General features: G+C 39.2%; 1 protein-coding gene and 1 non-coding gene across 10 annotated transcripts in view; both read left to right on the top strand.

Annotated features, from left to right (window-relative positions):
* LOC126482432 (protein lap4) overlaps positions 1–19,677 on the top strand; it is a 567,659-nt gene that overhangs the window by 522,065 nt on the left and 25,917 nt on the right. For 7 of the 9 annotated variants that reach the window (XM_050106531.1, XM_050106532.1, XM_050106537.1 and 4 more), the window contains 2 exons: positions 271–396; positions 15,671–15,871. In XM_050106531.1, the coding sequence (XP_049962488.1) occupies positions 271–396; positions 15,671–15,871 (327 nt within the window). Of the gene's footprint in view, positions 1–270; positions 397–15,002; positions 15,029–15,670; positions 15,872–19,677 lie in introns of all 9 variants that reach the window. The other 2 variants (XM_050106536.1, XM_050106534.1) reach the window with 2 other exon arrangements.
* Trnat-agu (transfer RNA threonine (anticodon AGU)) lies at positions 17,844–17,916 on the top strand. Its single transcript has one exon. It is a non-coding gene; the product is annotated as a tRNA-Thr (tRNA).

Raw genomic sequence — 19,677 nt, 5'->3', positions numbered from 1 at the left:
TATTTTGCCAACTTCTGGCTCCACACTGCTTCATGGTTGCAAACATGATAATAGTATTGCAGCTTTGATAGCAGATAACTTATAATATTTGAATACAATCATGAATAAATTTACAGCGGTATAAACGGTAGTAAATTCGTTGCTGGTTTTGTTCTAAAAGTTACCGACCACCGCATCAGGGTGAAGTAAAAGAGTAAAACCATAAGATTCATTGCTTAATATAATTGTGTGTACTGTTTTATCTCATATATCTCTCTTGTACTGTTGTAGGATGCATTACAGGCTCAAATGGTCATTAAGAAAATGAGTGAAATGATTGATGCCAAACCTCAGATTTCTGATACCATTCCAAGAGGGAGTAATGGCACTGATCAAGATAATGAGAACAATACAGAGGTATGTGAAGTTTTGATTTTTTTGGACTGTCTTGTTTTATTTTATCTATTTATTGGGGTGAAGTGGTCTAAAGCACACATTATAAAACAAACAAATGAAACAGTCTTAAATAAATGAAGACAAACAAAATACGTATTCTGTAAGTTGTCATTGTTTTACCGTAACCATTATTTCACCATAACCATTATTTTAATGTTCTGATTGACACTCTAATGCTGTGTGTTAACAAACTGTTTAGTATAAAATAAATGTCAAATTGTATTGCTAAATTTCACATATTGCTATTACCTTTTGAACACATCCACCAGTGTCTTCTTTGCTTTTTTTGAAAGAGGCTCTCTGTACCATCTGCATTGTGATTCTGCTCTGAAACCTTATTGGCCTCGAATCATGTGCTTCTCTTATTCGCTGTTACGTGAGAATTTTTTCTGGTAACTCATTTTGGTGTATACCTTTTTGACTTTCGCAGAACTATCTATGTTTTTTTATTACAAATTTGTGGGTAATCTTTGCCATTCATTTGGAATATGTGATAGGAGAACAACAGCTTTTTTGTTTTTGATGCTATTATGGGATCGTTCTCTTTGTATAGGTTCTCATTAGGTTGTGGGACAGGCTAAATTTTGAGAGATCTCCTATTCAGCATTTCCTGTTGTAGGTCATTCTGCTGGTTCATGCCACTTACATATTTATACGTATTGACCTAAGTGATCTTCCCATAATCCATACTAATACATCATTCGAACATTGCAAAGCAATTGAAATTGAATGAGCAAGTGAGGATTGTGCTAGGGAAGGCAAATGGTTTACTTTTGTTTATTGGGAGAATTTTGGGAAAGGAGACCACATATGGGACACCAGCGTGACGTACTGTTGAGTACTGCTAGTGTGTTTGGGATCAACACCTATCTGGTTGAAAGGAAGACATCGAGGCAAGTCAGAGGTGGGTTGCTAGATTAGTTACAACATGCAAGTATTATGGAGATGCTTTGGCAACTGTAATGGGGAATCCCCCCCCCCAGGGAAGGTAAATTTCTTGTCGAGGAACACTACTGAGAAAATCTAGAGACCTGACAGTTGGAGCTAACTGCAGAATGATTCTACTGCCATCAGTATACATTTTCCGTGAGGAACATGAAAGTAAGATATGAGAAAATATGATGGATATGGAGGGATATAGACAATAGATGGTCATTTTTTCCTCTCTCTTTTGTGAGGGGAGCAGGAAAGAAAATGATCAGAAGTGGTACTGGTACAGGGTACCCTCTGCCATGCAGCTACAGTGGCTTGCGGAGTATGTGTGTAGATGTAGATGTAGATGTAGATGTATCCTCGAAACAAATAATATCACCTTTTCAGCATCTTCCTGAATTTGTATCCGAAGGGCAACAATCTCTTAACCACTAAGATGGGTGTGAAGTTCTGTCTCAGCATTCTCATCATATAATGCTAGGACTGGAGAAGGTGTTAGCACATCTTTAAGGACAAGTAAAGATGTTTCTCGCATTTCTTTCCCGGAAAATTTCTTGTCTCCCTGCAGTAGTTCTGCCAAGGGATGTGCCTTGGTACGTAAGTCCCTTATGAATCACCAGTAGTATGAACATACTCCAAGAAAGTTTTTTGCAATTTAAATTTGCTGGGGACTTGAAAAGTCAGTGTCTGTTATTATTTTCTCTGGATCAGGTTATATTTCTTTGTCATTCACTAGATGCCCCAAGACTTTTATTTGTTGGACGGCAAAGTGTCATTTTTTCAGATTCAGATGGAAGCATGCAGTCCGAACACACTTCAATGTGGTGGTAGCAGTGTAGATGTTCTTCAAATGTCATTTGAAAAAATGACAGTGTTGTTCACATAGCAAAGATGCATTGCCATTTATAAGCACTTAAGTGGCTGGAATGTTACATAATCTACACAGCATAACTTTGAACTCACAGAGGCTGTTAGAAGTCGTGAAGGCAATGGTTTCCTGGTCAGTCTCATCAGCCTTGATTTGCCAGTAGCCTGACTGCATGGCAGTTGTTGAAAACTACTTTGCTTCTCTAGAGTGTAATGATTCCATGGCAGTGGGTAGATATCTTTCTTCACAATTTTGTTCAGTTATTGGTAGTTGACTCAGAAATACCGTGTGCCATCATTCTTCTTCACAAGGACCGAGGAATCTTTGAAAGTTGTTATGAAGATAGTATCCGTTCTTTCGGACATGTCTGAAAGAACAGATACCATCTTCATGTAGTTAAGGCTAATCAGCCATTGACCTTCTTCTTCTTCTTCTTCTTCTTCTTCTGTGCTGGATGCACACGCATTGCCCTAACTCTTACGGGACTCAGTAAGATTGTCTGCTGTGAGTAATGAGTGTAATGGGCAGGGGCACTACGAATGTAGTGTGTGGACATTAAGTTGGGAATGTGAGTCTCACAGGGAGCTTGCAAGGGATAAATCCCTGCAGTCACACTATCCTCTGTGCCCTCGGTGGCTCAGATGGGTAGAGCGTCTGCCGTGTAAGCTACAGATCCCGGGTTCGAGTCCCGGTCGGAGCACACATTCTCAACTGTCGCCGTTGATGTATATCAATGCCTGTCGACAGCTTAGGTCTTGATTTAATTATCATTTCATTCTTTGAAAGTTGGGTGATGTCATCTTGCAGTACCTTCCAGAATGTAATATTCACTCTGCAGCGGAGTGTGCACTGATATGAAACTTCCTGGCAGATTAAATCTGTGTGCTAGACTGAGACTTGAACTTGGGACCTTTGCCTTTTGTGGGCAAATGCTCTGCCTACTGGGCTACCCAAGCATGACACCTGACCTGTCCTCACAGATTTACTTTCATCAGTGCCTCATTTCCTACCTCCCAAACATCACCGCAGCTCTCCTGTGAAACTTGCAAGACCAGTGCTCCTGGAAGAAAGGGTGTTGGAGAGACATGGCTTAGCCACAGCCTGAGGAATGTTTCCAAAATGAAAGTTTCACCTTTAGCAGCATGTGCACTGACATGAAACCTCCTGGTAGATTAATACTGTGTGCCAGACCGAGACTCGAACTTGGACCTTCACCTTTATGTGCAAGTGCTCTACTAACTTGCAGTATCTTCTTTACTTCCTCTGAAATTATCTTTCATTTAGCTGGCAACACGCAGTACGAACACTGGCTATTTTGTGTATGATGTGCAGTGTTGATAAGCTGTTATACCATGGGACTGTCTTTTCTCTACTCAGGATTTGAAAGTATCTGATAATTGGCATAGAATGTGTAATACTTTCAAACATTGTTCCTCGTCAGACCAGATTCTATTGGTAATTTGATAGTAACTTCCTCCACTGTGTTGTCTGTAGTGATGGCAGTGCATGATTTTTCATCAGTGGCTTTAAGCTGCCCTTCCTGGACTGTTTCGATTATCTCTCTGCACATATTTGTAGGGATGAGTCATACCTGCTTGTGACAGTTAATGATCCAAAGTTTTGCTTGACTACCTACAATGATATGAACCCTGCTGACACACAGATTTTTTTTGAGAGTGTGAGTAGCTTTTAGCCTTCAGTTTAACTGAGCATCTAGATTGACAACTGGAACTTACATAGAAAATGGCAGCATAAGGTTGTCTTCAATGGCTGGGTTGTCATTTGATTACTGTGGGACAAGTCTGGGTTGGTATTGTTCATTCTCCCTGTTGTGTGTCACCTGGTGGCAAGGATTGGTGCTAAAGATCATTAGACCTTGTCTTCAACATCTTCTATTATCCCCTGACGTTTGGGATCAAATTCATGCTGCTATTTCTTGTGTTCTCCGTCTACAAGTTCTGGCTGTTATCAACTGCTGTATCTCTTGTCTAACTGCCTTGCATGTGTGAAAGGAGAGGTCATGGTGACCTTCCACAACTGCCATAGTGGTCACATTTGGGAGTTGGTCATTCATCTTTCGTCTGAATCACTTCTGTTGCATATCCTGGATGCACTGGCTCCACTAGATGAATTTCTCTGTTTTTGCGACATGTTTTACCAGAAAAGCTGGTAGAGATCCTTTGTAACTCATTTCATCAAGGTTGAGACTTTGTCAGCTTCTGTCAAATTCAGATTCGCATTGTGGCATAGGGCCAAAACATTCTGTGACCCTTTTCTTGAGATGTTGTTCTGCTACTTGCAGACTTGCTGTTGATTGTCACCTCACCAAATGTTTTCTTCAGTTAGTCTGGAATTTATCCCAGATGTTGAGCTTATCTTCGTCATTCTTGAACCAGTGCTTGACTGTTCCAAGTCAAGTAAAAGTTCAAGTTTGGCAAATGCATCATGTCATCCCATCTGTTGTACTTGGCAACTCTGTCACATCCTTTCAACTGTTTCGACATATCCTGAGCAGCATCTCTGGATAACGCCAGTAGTTGCGTGACATGCAGCTGATGTGCCGTTTTGGAATGCTTTGGTCTTCTGAATGCACGAGGGGCGTTTGAAAAGTCCGTGCAAAAATAAAAACTACTTACGTGTTTGGGGTATACCTTTTTTATTTTTCACATAGTCCCACCCCCACCCCCACCCCCCACCCCCCCACCCCACCCCCCAATGAACCACGGACCTTCTTGCCGTTGGTGGGGAGGCTTGCGTGTCTCAGCGATACAGATAACTGTACTGTAGGTGCAACCACAATGGAGGGGTATCTGTTGAGATGCCAGACAAACATGTGCTTCATGAAGAGGGGCAGCAGCCTTTTCAGTAGTTGCAGGGGCAACAGTCTGGATGATTGACTGATCTGGCCTTGTAACACTAACCAAATCGGCCTTGCTGTGCTGGTACTGCGAACAGCTGAAAGCAAGGGGAAACTACAGCCTCAATTTTTCCCAAGGGCATGTAGCTTTACAGTATGGTTGAATGATGATGGCATCCTCTTTGGTAAAATATTCCGGAGGTAAAATAGTCCCCCATTCGGATCTCCGGGCAGGGACTACTCAAAAGGACGTCATTATCAGGAGAAAGAAAACTGGCATTCTACGGATGGGAGCATAGGATGTCGGGTCCCTTAATCGGGTAAGTAGGTTAGAAAATTTAAAAAGGGAAATGGATAGGGTAAAGTTAGATATAGAGGGAATTAGTGAAGTTCGGTGGCAGGAGGAACAAGACTTTTGTTCACGTGAATAGAAGGTTATAAATACAAAATCAAATAGGGGTAATGCAGGAGTAGGTTTAATAGTGAATAAAAGAATAGGAGTGCGGGTAAGCTACTACAAACAGCATAGTGAACGCATTATTTTCTGGCCAAGATAGACACTAAGCGTACACCTACTACAGTAGTAAAGGTTTATACGCCAATTTGCCGTGCAGATGACGAAGAAATTGATGAAATGTATGATGAGATAAAAGAAATTATTCGGATAGTGAAGGGAGACAAAAATTTAATAGTCATGGGTGACTGGAATTCAATAGTAGGAAAAGGAAGAAAAGGAAACGTAGTAGCTGAATATGGATTAGGGTAAGAAATGAAAGAGGAAGCTGCCTGGTAGAATTTTCCACAGAGCATAACTTAGTCATAGCTAACACTTGGTTCAAGAATCATGAAAGAAGGGAGAGCATTAGGGAATGATTGACAGGAATGGGGGAAAGAAATACAGTAGAAGAAGAATGGGTAGCTCTGAGGGATGAAGTAGTGAAGGCAGCAGAGGATCAAGTGGGTAAAAAGATGAGGACTAGTAGAAACCCTTGGGTAACAGAAGAAGTATTGAATTTAATTGATGAAAGGAGAAAATATAAAAATGCAGTAAATGAAGCAGGCAAAAAGGAATACAAATGTCTCAAAAGTGAGATTGACAGGAAGTGCAAAATGGCTAAGCAGTGATGGCTAGAGGACAAATGTAAGGATGTAGAGGCTTATCTCACTAGGGGTAAGATAGATACTGCCCACAGGAAAATTAAAGAGACCATTGGAGAAAAGAGAACCACTTGTATGAATATCAAGAGCTCCGATGGAAACCCAGTTCTAAGCAAAGAAGGGAAAGCAGAAAGGTGGGAGGAGTATATAGAGGGTCTATACAAGGGCGATGTACTTGAGGAGAGAGGAGAATATTAGGGAAATGGAAGAGGGTGTAGATGAAGATGAAATGGGAGATATGATACTGCATAAAGTGTTTGACAGAGCACTGAAAGACCTAAGTCGAAACAAGGCTCCGGGAGTAGACAACATTCCATTAGAACTACTGACAGCCTTGGGAGAGCCAGTCCTGACAAAACTCTTCCATGTTGTGAGGAAGATGTACGAGACAGCTGAAATACCCTCAGATTTCAAGAAGAATATAATAATTCCAATCCCAAAGAAAGCAGGTGTTGACAGATGTGAAAATTACCGAACTATCAGTTTACTAAGTCACAGCTGCAAAATACTAACGCGAATTCTTTACAGACGAATGGAAAAACTGGTAGAAGCCAACCTCGGGGAAGATCAATTTGGATTCTGTAGAAATGTTGGAACACGTGAGGCAATACTGAACCTACAACTTATCTTAGAAAATAGATTAAGGAAAAGCAAACCTACGTTCATAGCATTTGAAGACTTAGAGAAAGTTTTTGATAATGTTGACTGGAATACTCTCTTTCAGATTCTAAAGGTGGTAGGGGTAAAATACAGGGGCGAAAGGCTATTTACAATTTGTACAGAAACCAGGTGGCAGTTATAAGTAGACCACGGATTTTTAGGTCGTGAAAAAGTGTGTTTTAGGCACCTAAAATCGGCTCCTTCAGTAGTTCATTTAGGCTATATAAAACCTAAAATAGTCTCTAATAAAAATGATGCATTGAAAATAAAAATAAATTAAAATACACAGTGTTGACAGTATGAACATCTTATTAGTCATTAAAACAAGAAGAATGAATATTTACACAGTTACAGAGCACAGCAATCTACGACATTAATGTTGAACATAACTCGAAATATTTTTGAGTTACTGCAAGATAAAGATCTCCGTAAAAAGATGTGGCAATGGTTTAATTAATACATTCGTAGTTTCACATATTCTGACCATAGTTGGCATCACAATAAATAACCAAAATCTTTTCTAAGTTTTCTAGTGAATAACTGTGGCGCTTGTCAGTCAGAATCAATTTATACGCTGAAAAATAACGTTCTACATCAACAGATGTGACGGGGGCGTACTTCATTTTCGGCACATGTTGGACAGGAATGCTGCAGTCAGGAGTGCTGGATTTTCCACTATGTCGGCAGCTGCACACAACTCCTTCAGGCCAGTGTCCTTCTGCAAAACCGTTTTCATTTTTGCCCGTACTTTTTCCCCTACTTCACCTGGCGCTTCATTAATTTTCATTTTGACTTCTTCAAGCAAAGAAATATTGTCGTAGATAGGTCTCCCTGAGCCTTCTAATTGTGAAATTATTCTTGCCATAAATGTGTAGTTGGCCCTAATGTAAGATAAGTACCGTTTTCAAGAAGAATCTTTGAGTAACTCCATTGCTGTAGTTACGGATGCAGCATCTTCTGGTATATTTTCAACCAGCTTCTGGACAGGTGAGAGATGCGTACTATAGTATTCTGCTGCTATCAGCCACGTGCCCCAGCGGGTGACAACAGGCTCTGGTGGCAACGGGACATGCGGAAGCTGTTCTTTGAATGCCTGTATTCTTGATGGTGCCGTAACAAAAATTTTCTTCGCCATAGATATTACTTCAGTTACTTTAGGAAATTGCAGCCTTACTTGCTCTGCTATGCGGTTGATCCCGTGTACTACACAAGTTACGTGCAGAATCAATAGGTAGAATACTTTTAATAGTTGAAACGCTGCTATCATACGTGCAGCAGCATCAGTGACGGCCAGAAGCACCTTATTCTCATCCACTCCGTTTGGGTATAGCACCTTAAGCCCATTGTTCACAAACTGTGCTATTGTTTGTTGGTTAGTTTTTGCAAGCTGTTTATAGTAAATCAAATGAGCCCTGCATGGTGCATCTGAATCTAGCTTGCCAATAATGAGGTTTGCAATGTAACAGCCACGACTGTCAGTAGTTCCATCCACAGAAATCCATATACAAGATTCTCCAACATCTTCTCGGATTCTCTCGGATTCTGTGCAATGCAGCATTGTAAGCTGAATCCACATAATTCTTACATAAAGTTGACTCTGCAAGAATAGACTGATGGCAGTACTTCTCAAGAAAACCTCTGAAAATAGGTTTTTCTAGTTTCCGAAAGGGGATGTTAGCTGCCACAAGTGCATGACACAAATCACTGCAGAACTTGTTTTTTTCGGAGGATTCACCAGATTTATTGGTTAAAAGAGTTTGCTTCAATTTTGACTTTCGTTCAACATTAGTTTTATGTGCGATTCCATCTGCACGCTGAGTTAAGTGAGATTTCTTAACGCTCGAAACCTAATATGAGAGAAAAGGGAAATGCAGTTTAGAATCGCATATAAAGAGTATTTCGAATTATTAAAGGATAGCGATAAAAAAGAATCCTAAGTGACAGGAAAATAAGAAGTCTAAGAAAAACATCAACTAAACTCTTTGTTGCATGCTTGGCAGAAAATAATTTTCCCATCTGTTGTATAATGCGAAAAATCTTGCAGCCACTGCCTAAAATGAGTAGACTTTGAAGTAGCTGTTTTCGGCATGGCGTAGTATTCTCACACAGAAACTAGAATTTGTTTTGCACTTAGAACGTCAGTAACACTTAACACATCGGTCGCTATACACTGTACTGATTTGTTTTCGCTGGGAAAAAGTGAACAATGACCTGTTTTTTTTCCTTTTACTGCAGTTCATGGGAGCGGTAGGGGAAGTACTGTACTCGTTGCGGGACAAATGGCACCTGACAGATGGCCGCGCCTTCTGAACAAGCGAATGGAATCTACCGGTGCTTCAGATGAAAACATCTCATTACTGGCAAATTATTTTTCGAACTGGAAAATTCACGTATATTACCTTTCACCAAACAGATAGTTTGATAGGACTGCCTGTAGACAGCAGTGAGAATATGCGCGAAGGGCAGTAATTTAGCTATAGAGGGTGTCTGCGATTAACATTGTGATTTTTTAATCCGTGCTCAGCTTAAGGCCTATGAAACTGTTTCTTTGCGAAAATACACAGCTGGCCAGAATCCTGTGAACAAAATATTTTCAAATATAACATTTAGTACTCCCACGTTCGACTCTAATGTGTAACTCAAATCTTTGACCGGTTCCCATTCGCTCACCAAAGTTAAACACTGTCGCGCTCGGCACGTACTTGGATGGATGACCATTCAACCTTACCGAGTGCTGTTGTTAGTAAGGCAAGCAAAGGAATTGTAAACAGTCTCTAACGGCCTTCGCCTTCGACGAGACGTAAAGCCTTTAAGTTTACTTCCTTTTTCTAATCTTTGAAAACACAAGAACTGTCAGATTAACGAAATAGGTAGTTTTTAGGATTTTGATGCCGAAATAGGCAAAATTAGGCGTCAGCGTGGAAATACGCAATTTTAGGTCCTGTAGAACTAACGGTATTCATTTTAGTTAGTCATGAAATGCATAAGTACCAACTTATATGCAAATTGGTGCTTAGGAAAAAAAAATAGGTTTTAACCTAAAGATACGTGATCTATTTTTTACATATGAATAATAAAACACCTATAAAGAGTGTTTGGTATTAACAGGGATAGCAATATAAAAAAATAGAAAAAGACCGAAGTGTTAGGCAAATACGAAGCATGAGCGCATATCAACTAGCCACCTCGCTGCACGCTGGGCAGAAAATATTTTTTTCCATCAGTCGTATAGTGTGATAAAACTTGGAGCGACTGTCTTACATGATGAAATAGGCACTTTTTAGGATATTAAAGCCGAAATAGGCAAAAATAGGCACTAACGTCGAAATAGGCCTTTTTAGGTCCTATAGTATTAACGCTATTAAGTGTAAATAGTCATGAAATGCATAAGTTCAAATTTTCATGCAAATAGGAACTCAGTAACAAAATAGGTTTTTACCTAAAATCCGCGGTCTAGTTATAAGAGTTGAGGGACATGAAAGGGAAGCAGTGGTTGGGATGGGAGTGAGACAAGGTTGTAGCCTCTCCCTGATGTTATCCAATCTGTATATTGAGCAAGCAATAAAGAAAACAAAAGAAAAATTCGGAGTAGGTATTAAAATCCATGGAGAAGAAATAAAAACTTTGATGTTCGCTGATGACATTGTAATTCTGTCAGAGACAGCAAAGGTCCTGGAAAAGCAGTTGAACGGAATGGAAAGTGTCTTGAAAGGAGGATATAAGACTAAAGTCAACAAAAGCAAAACAAGGATAATGGAATGTTGTCGAATGAAGTTGGGTGCTGCTGAGGGAATTAGATTAGGAAATGAGACACTTAAAGTAGTAAAGGAGTTTTGCTATTTGGGGAGCAAAATAACTGATGGTGGTCGAAGTAGAGAGGATATAAAATGTAGACTGGCAATGGCAAGGAAAGCGTTTATGAAGAAGAAAAATTTGTTAACATCGAGCATAGATTTAAGTGTCAGGAAGTTGTTTGTGAAAGTATTTGTATGGAGTGTAGCCGTGTATGGAAGTGAAACATGGACATTAAATAGTTTAGACAAGAAGAGAATAGAAGCTTTCGAAGTGTGGTGGTATAGAAGAATGCTGAAGATTAGCTGGGTAGATCACATAACTAATGAGGAGGTATTGAATAGAATTGGGGAGAAGAGTAGTTTGTGGAACAACTGGACTAGAAGGAGGGATTGGTTGGTAGGACACATGTGGAGGCATCGAAGGATCACCAGTTTAGTATTGGAGGGCAGTGTGGAGGGTAAAAATCAAAGAGGGAGACCAAGAGATGAATACACTAAGCAAATTCAGAAGGATGTAGGTTGCAGGTGCTGGGAGATGAAGAAGCTTTCACAGGGTAGAGTAGCATGGAGAGCTGCATTAAACCAGTCCCAGGACTGAAGACCACAACAACAACAACAACAACAACAACAACAACAACAACAGTAGTCTCCTTTTAGACTTATACACTTCGTTCAATGCTGTTGTAATTTGTTGATCTCTCCCGAATAATAGGAATTGTCCAAGTCCGCATAATAGCTATTAGTTGCTGCAATATCCTCCTCGTTTGAATAAAATCTTTGTCCCACCAGCCATTTCTTCAAACTGGGGAACAAATAGTAATCCGAGGGAGCCAAGTCTGGAGAATAGGCTGGATGTGAAACGAGTTGGAATACTATTTCCATTAATTTTGCGACCACAACTGCGGAGATGTGTGCTGGTACATTGTTGTGATGGAAAAAGACTTTTTTGCTGTCCAATTGCTGGCGTTTTTCTTGCAGCTTGGTTTTCAAATGGTCAAATAACGATGAATAATATGCATCTGTAATAGTTTTTCCCTTTTCCAGCTAGTCGATGAGGATTATCCCTTGCGAATCCCAAAAGACAGTCACCATAATCTTTCCGGCTGGATGAATGGTCTTCGCCTTTTTTTGGTGCAGATTCTCCCTTGGTAACCCATATTTTAGATTGTTCTTTGGTCCCAGGAGTATAGTAGTGTATCTATGTTTCATCCACAGTGATGAAACGATGCTTAAAGACCTGTGGATTCTTCCTGAACAGCTGCAAACCATCCCTGCAACACTTCACACGATTCCGTTTTTGGTCAAGTGTGAGCATCATGGAACCCATTTTGTGGATAGCTATCTCATGTCCAAATGTTTATGGAAAATATTATGTACCCTTTCATTCGAGATGCCCACAGCACTAGCAATCTCACGCACCTTAACTGTTCTGTCATCCGACACCATATCGTGGATTTTATCAATGATTTCTGGAATCATAATCTCCACAGGGCGTCCAGAACATTTGTCACCTCTTGTGCCCATATGGCCACTCCGAAAAATTTTGAAACCACTTATAAACTGTTCTAATCGAAGGTGCAGAGTCACCATAATGTTTATCAAGCTTCTCCTTAGTTTCCTGAGGCATTTTGTTTTTCATGAAGTAATGTTTAATTGCCTCACGAAATTCTTTTTCGTCCATTTCGTCGACTTTCTTGATTCACTTGAATGCCAGACACAAAGAAATAGACCAATATGGCTGAAACTTGGTGTGCGTTCTTTCCAAACGTGCTACTAACTAAACAAGACCTCGATACGTGCCGGTAGTGCCATCTCTGGGACTTTGCACGTACTTCTCAAATGCCCCTCGAAAGACAATGGGAATGATGTACTACTTGTAATCCAGTTCCTGGCCATGTAGGTGACAGCTTTTCCATTTACTGATTGGAGACAGGATGATACAGAGGTTTTGAAGTACTTTCTGCCTACACCAAACAGTGACACATCTTAACCGCACTAGAGTCCAAATTCCAAAGCAGAGTCGTCAGTGAAGTACCGAAATTATCATCAAAAGCATGTTTATTATGAACACCAGCAATCAGCGATAACAGAATGGAACTGATTCCTGGATGTCGGGTGCTGATATTTGTACCAACATTGAATATTACAGACTTTACCAACATCACATACCTAAGAAATTTGGAGAAACTTTGAAAAATGGAAATTATTGCTGGTGGTCAGGTTCGAACTGGTAACCCAAAGCACGCCAGCCAGTGACTCCAATCCACAATGTCTGCAGCAGGGAATGCAGCTGTATGCTTGATAGGGAGGTCTCTGTTATTCGTAGTCTGATTCCAAATTTTTGCCTTCTCTCAATATTATTTCATCTAAGAGTTTGTTATGAAAGCTGATACAAACATAGACAAATTGAAGACATTTCTGTAGTTCACAACATGTAAGAAAGCAATTTGACAAAATCTATTCTACTGATTGTGCATTGCATATTCATGAATATGTAATAAAATGCTTATTGGATGACATTCTTCATGGAACTCCCAACATACTGCAGAAGAGGAACCATCAAATTTAAACGTAGTAAATTTTGCATTGTTCCTGTGCATATGCTGTAGTGGCTAACTCATAGTGGCTTTCCACATGAAATTTCAAAATGCAGTGTTTGCTGCATTTTTCTGACTTGCTTATTATGTATTTTGTGTTCGTAATCTAGTCGAGGGACATGAAAGGGAAGCAGTGGTTGGGAAGGGAGTAAGACAGGGTTGTAGCCTCTCCCCGATGTTGTTCAATGTGTATATTGAGCAAGCAGTAAAGGAAACAAAAGAAAAATTCGGAGTAGGTATTAAAATTCATGGAGAAGAAATAAAAACTTTGAGGTTCGCCGATGACATTGTAATTCTGTCAGAGACAGCAAAGGACTTGGAAGAGCAGTTGAATGGAATGGACAGTGTCTTGAAAGGAGGATATAAGATGAACATCAACAAAAGCAAAACAAGGATAATGGAATGTAGTCTAATTAAGTCGGGTGATGCTGAGGGAATTAGATTAGGAAATGAGGCACTTAAAGTAGTAAAGGAGTTTTGCTATTTGGGGAGCAAAATAACTGATGATGGTCGAAGTAGAGAGGATATAAAATGTAGGCTGGCAATGGCAAGGAAAGCGTTTCTGAAGAAGATAAATTTGTTAACATCCAGTATTGATTTAAATGTCAGGAAGTCATTTCTGAAAGTATTTGTATGGAGTGTAGCCATGTATGGAAGTGAAACATGGACGATAAATAGTTTGGACAAGAAGAGAATAGAAGCTTTCGAAATGTGGTGCTACAGAAGAATGCTGAAGATTAGATGGGTAGATCACATAACTAATGAGGAAGTATTGAATAGGATTGGGGAGAAGAGAAGTTTGTGGCACAACTTGACCAGAAGAAGGGATCGGTTGGTAGGACATGTTCTGAGGCATCAAGGGATCACCAATTTAGTATTGGAGGGCAGCGTGGAGGGTAAAAATCGTAGAGGGAGACCAAGAGATGAATACACTAAGCAGATTCAGAAGGATGTAGGTTGCAGTAGGTACTGGGAGATGAAAAAGCTTGCACAGGATAGAGTAGCATGGAGAGCTGCATCAAACCAGTCTCAGGACTGAAGACCACAACAACAACAACAATCTAGAACGTGAAGTGGACATTCGTTTAATCATACTGTGTTCCTCGCATTGTTTACAAACACACATTATTGGCTTGTCTTTTGTAAATGAAAATACTTTGCGTCACCTGAATTTGAATCCGGTAGAAGCGGAGACATTATTTGGTGGAAGCCAGGTTTAATAATTTTTGTTATATCCTTGATAAGGATAGAGCATATAAATAACTGTGTCTTTACTTTTTTCATACCCAATCTCTTAAGAGTAATGTAGTTTCTTTGCAACAGTGAACAGAGCATCAAAAAATATGTAAGTAATATTATCTTATGTAAAACATCAGTTCAAATTTAACACACTATTTTATAACATAGATTGTTTTCTTTTGGCATGAAAAACATGAGTTAACAACATATTTATTTTACTGGGAGTGCTTGAGGGTACTGTGTAAGAAAATTCTGTCTCGGGTTTCCTCTTTAATTATTGGGAATGGTGTCAGAATGTAATGTTCTCGATTATTGTGTGTGTTAATTGATTAACATTTTACTGTTTTACATGTTTGTGTTTGTATTCACTGCAGTAATGAACATTGACACATTAATAAGAAAAAATTAAGTAATGGAGATGGTAATGCACTGTCAGTTGATGTATTTGTTCTACTTTTCAGGCAGCTAACAGTGTTAATAATAATCTGTGAGTAAGACACTTTTTGTGCTTCGATTCCTACAGTTAAACATATTCATGACTTGCATTGCAGATACCTATAGTGTTGCCCACCAGTGAACATAACTTCTTAGCAAGGACAACCTGTGCTAGCATCTTTTAGAAATGCCATTTTGGAGCATCATTGTCGTGTTTTTTTGTAGACTTATACTGAAGTTTTCCAGCTATAAAGTGACAGATTTTATATTTTTTTCTTTTTTGTGAAAATATAACTCAAAACAGTTGCTATTTCATTTTTAAAACCCAGAATTTATATTTATTGGACCATGTAAAATTTTATTACAGCATCTGTATAAGCAGTAAAATGATAGAACAACAGAGCTTTGTAGATGATTTTCAAAAGAGATTAGTTTGTGAATCTCATAATAGTTGTTTAAAATTTTCACAACTGCTATTTTTCATTTTGAGTACCATTAGCACAGCACTATTGCATTGAAGTGTAATCATATTGTGAATGTGCTTTAAATTTTCAAATGTTGTCAAGAGTTGTTATGAAGCAGTTGTGAAAGTTTGTACATTAGCTGCTTGAAAATGGTATGCATTAATGTTGAAACAGTTTAGTTTTAAGGAATAACTTGACTAACCTGCTCGAACCTGTGTCTGCCCTGGTAGTTGCGCACAGCTTTACGGCCCTCTAGTGACGATTTTCCTAAGTTGGCCCTGCGGGCCAGAGAAGGTGCAACAAAGGTGCGTGAATCTGAGAGAGTAGTCGGGGAAAAGGTGACAACACGAACAGAAGAATACATAGATGAGCAAACAGGCGAGGTGAAAGTTCGCACCGTAGAATATGTTGAAAAGCTGATTGAGCGAGAGGTACATGAGAAATCAGACCACTTTGTAGAGCATGGAGCACAGCATTATATTCCTATATTTTCCATATTTTCCATTTTCTAACATTGAGTGGGAATGCTAACAAATCTGTCTTTGCTCTAAATGCACATCTTTCTTTTTTTTTATGCAGACGTGCATATGTAGACATTAGGCACCTTTTTTCTTGCTTATCATTGTGACTTTTTTATTACATTAAAAACAAAGATGCTGTGACTTACCAAACGAGAAAGCACTGGTAGATAGACACAATAAAAAAACACACAAACACAGACACAAATTTCAAGCTTTCGCAACCCAAGGTTGCTTCATCAGGAAAGAGGGAAGGAGATGGAAAGACGAAAGGATGTGGGTTTTAAGGAGAGGGTAAGGAGTCATTCCAATCCCGGGAGCGGAAAGACTTACCTTAGGGGGAAAAAAGGACAGGTATATTCGCGCGCGCGCCCACACACACACACACACACACACACACACACACACACACACACACCCGCACATATACAGACACAAGCAGACACATGTAAAGGCAAAGAGTTTGGGCAGAGATGTCAGTCGAGGTGGAAGTACTGAGGCAAAGATGTTGAGTGACAAGTGATGTACGAGGGGCGGCAACTTTAAATTAGCGGAGGTTGAGGCCTGGTGGGTAACCGCTAATTTCAAGTTGCCGCCTCTCGTACACCACTTGCCACTCAACATCATCTTTGCCTCAGTACTTCCGCCTCGACTGACATCTCTGCCCAAACTCTTTGCCTTTACATATGTCTGCGTGTGTCTGTATATGTGCGGATGTGTGTGTGTGTGTGTGTGGGTGCGAGCGCGCGTGTATACCTGTCCCTTTTTCCCCCTAAGGTAAGTCTTTCCGCTCCCGGGATTGGAATGACTCCTTACCCTCTCCTTAAAACCCACATCCTTTCGTCTTTCCCTCTCCTTCCCTCTTTGCTGATGAAGCAACCTTGGGTTGCGAAAGCTTGAAATTTGTCTCTGTGTGTTTTTTATTGTGTCTATCTACCAGCGCTTTCTCGTTTGGTAAGTTACAGCATTTTTGTTTTTTATATATTTTCCCACGTGGAATGTGACTTTTTTATTACTTTTTTTTATAACTAGTAGTTTCAAATTGGAGTGAACATTCTTTGAGATTTAAAGTAGATTCAATTAATAATTGGATTTTACATCCAGTTTTTCATTCAAGCTCATTATTTGGAATTTCTCCAGTTTTCTTGACAAGCACATTCATGTCTTATTACTCTTATTGTAGAATTCGTCACACATCACCATAATCAGCAGAAAGCTCAGAATGTTATCTGAAACATTAAACATAACAGCGTGTTACAGAAAATATAACAAAAAAAAAGTACATGGCACATTTTGCCCTTCTGTTCTCAATTTTCATGGTGTAATTTTAAGTTAATAACAAGCATCCAAGGTATAAAAGAGTTTCCTCATCAGACAAGTTGCATGACTGCTTAAGACTTACACAGTAGAAGCATATTGTGTAATCTTCACAGCTATTCTTAAATTAAATTTCCCCGCAGACATTTAAGTCTCTAATATATCTACGATAACATTGGAAGCTGAAGAAGTGCATTTAAATTTGTGCTGCGGTATTTGACTTGGGTGATTCGTGCAGCTATGTGGACTATAATGCTGCGGTGGTGTAATGGTCAACTTATCTGACCGAGGTTCGAATCCCAGCTGCAGCACAAATTTTAATTCACCTCTTCAGCTTCCAATGTTATTGTAGGTAAATTAGATACTTAAATGTCTTGGAGAAAATTTAATTTAAGATCTATACAATCGCATGTAGTACAGCACTTCCTAATTACGTTCAATGCTGGGGCGCTATTTCAATGTCAGAGAGCCCTGGTAATAGTGACAATATAAGGGGAGATGTGAATTGGTGTTTGTGTTGGGGAAGGTATTTGACTTCAGTAGTTCGTGCAGTTATGTTGACCATAATGCTGCAGTGGTGTAATGGTCAGCATATCTGCCTAGTAAGCAAGAAGACCCAGGTGCAAGTCCTGGCTGCAGCATAAATTTTAATTCACTTCTTCAGTTCACAATTATTGCTCATATATTGGTGAGTGATACTCTGTCCCGTTCATTATCTGGTAGTGCTAATACATTCACATGGTTATAGTACAATAGTGACATGTACAGGTATCATATGATCAGTACCTTGTACACTTAAACTTGCAACCACTTTAAAATTGTATCTACTCCAGTTTTATCAATTTGTCGAAAGCTTCTGAATATTAATGTTACAGAAATGGAATGCTTCACATTTGGTAACATTTGTCTCTCTCAGAAAAATTATTATGTACCACCTACATTGTAATAGAACTATAATTTGTAAAGCCCAGTTTTCCTCACTGTTCTTAATGTAGGATACATCCAATAATTAATGTGCAGAATATGAAAACAAACAAGTAGAAAATGAAGTTCCTCATAGAGAGCAAACACTTCAAGCCATATCTCCAAATGAGTAGAAGAATTTGGACAGTGGGAGTAAGCTGTATAACGTCACATGGGCTTAGGAAAAAATAAAAGCAGAAGAAATCAGGATAAAGTAGCTTTCTGAAAAGGAAATGATTTTTACATCAGGCATACATACCCAAAAACAACTAATAAAACCCTTTATATGGATGGTAGACGAGGACTTTTTTAGCAGATGAAAGGAGGTGGTCAAAAACTTTGAAATCTGGTGTTTCATAAGGATGCTCAAAATTGCAAGTCAGCTAAGATGCCAGATGAAGCAGTCCTTCAACTGATAAAATGCCAGAACTGAGAGAGATGATTAAGATGATGATGATGAGATACATAAATGGGCACACTCAGATACTTGAAACTCTCTTCCACACTATGTTGGAAGGTGTGCCAGAATATAAAAATGCAAGAGGCAGGCTTAGAGTACATCCACCATAATGCTCAATGTCTGTGTTGTTTGTAGAACTTCTGCAAATCAGTCCTAGGGTTGTGAACTTGGAAGAACAACCCAGTGTGTGATACAAAGTACTATGTTGAGTAATTCCTAGAACAGAGGACTTAATAAACATTTTCCATTTGCTGGACAATTTTTAAAAATATTAATGAAGTAACAGGTGAGTAATTTCTGACATTTGCAAATACCAATAAAACAGTGGCAAAAGTGGAGAACCCAGGAACCTCACCACTTAGTAAAGAAATTTGTCCTATCACCATTTGGATTTTAACTTCTGTGTAGAAGAAGGAAATACATTGACTTCATGAAATGATATGAAATGGAATTTCTGCTTTGTCAAACACCCTATTCAGTTAGTAATTGTACCTATGAGGTGTGTGCCTCTAAAGTGCCTATGAAAGAAAACCGAAAAGTAATTAAAGATTTATAAATCAATTTGTTTATGATACCACATTTAAATCTATATTCTACAGGAATCAGTGCAACTAGCTTTTTTTCTATTAAACAAAGTATCAAAATAGAGCAGAATCAAACAAGACATGAAAATGGTCTGAACTTTATTTCCTTCGAAAGATAATAACAGATTAATGCTTGATCAATACTAATAAGCAGTCTGAGCATTTGATATCTCATCAACAGTGAGATATTTAATTAAATCACAGGCTTGGCTTGCACAAAGATGTGAATAGTTATTTCTTGTGCCCTCAGCTTGCACAAAGATGTGACTGGCTATTGCTAGTGTCCTTCTTTCAAATGAACCAATGTGGCATTTGTGGGAAGATGGATGCCTGTATATAAGTTGAATCACTGATCTCCCGACAAGTGCAGTGCCTTAATCACTATGCCACAATGT

The sequence above is a fragment of the Schistocerca serialis genome, chromosome 1, assembly GCF_023864345.2.
Source record: "Schistocerca serialis cubense isolate TAMUIC-IGC-003099 chromosome 1, iqSchSeri2.2, whole genome shotgun sequence".
NCBI classification, from domain to species: Eukaryota; Metazoa; Arthropoda; class Insecta; order Orthoptera; family Acrididae; genus Schistocerca; species Schistocerca serialis.
The sequence above is the reverse complement of the archived record's forward strand: the minus strand, read 5'-3'. Positions and strand labels throughout refer to the sequence as shown.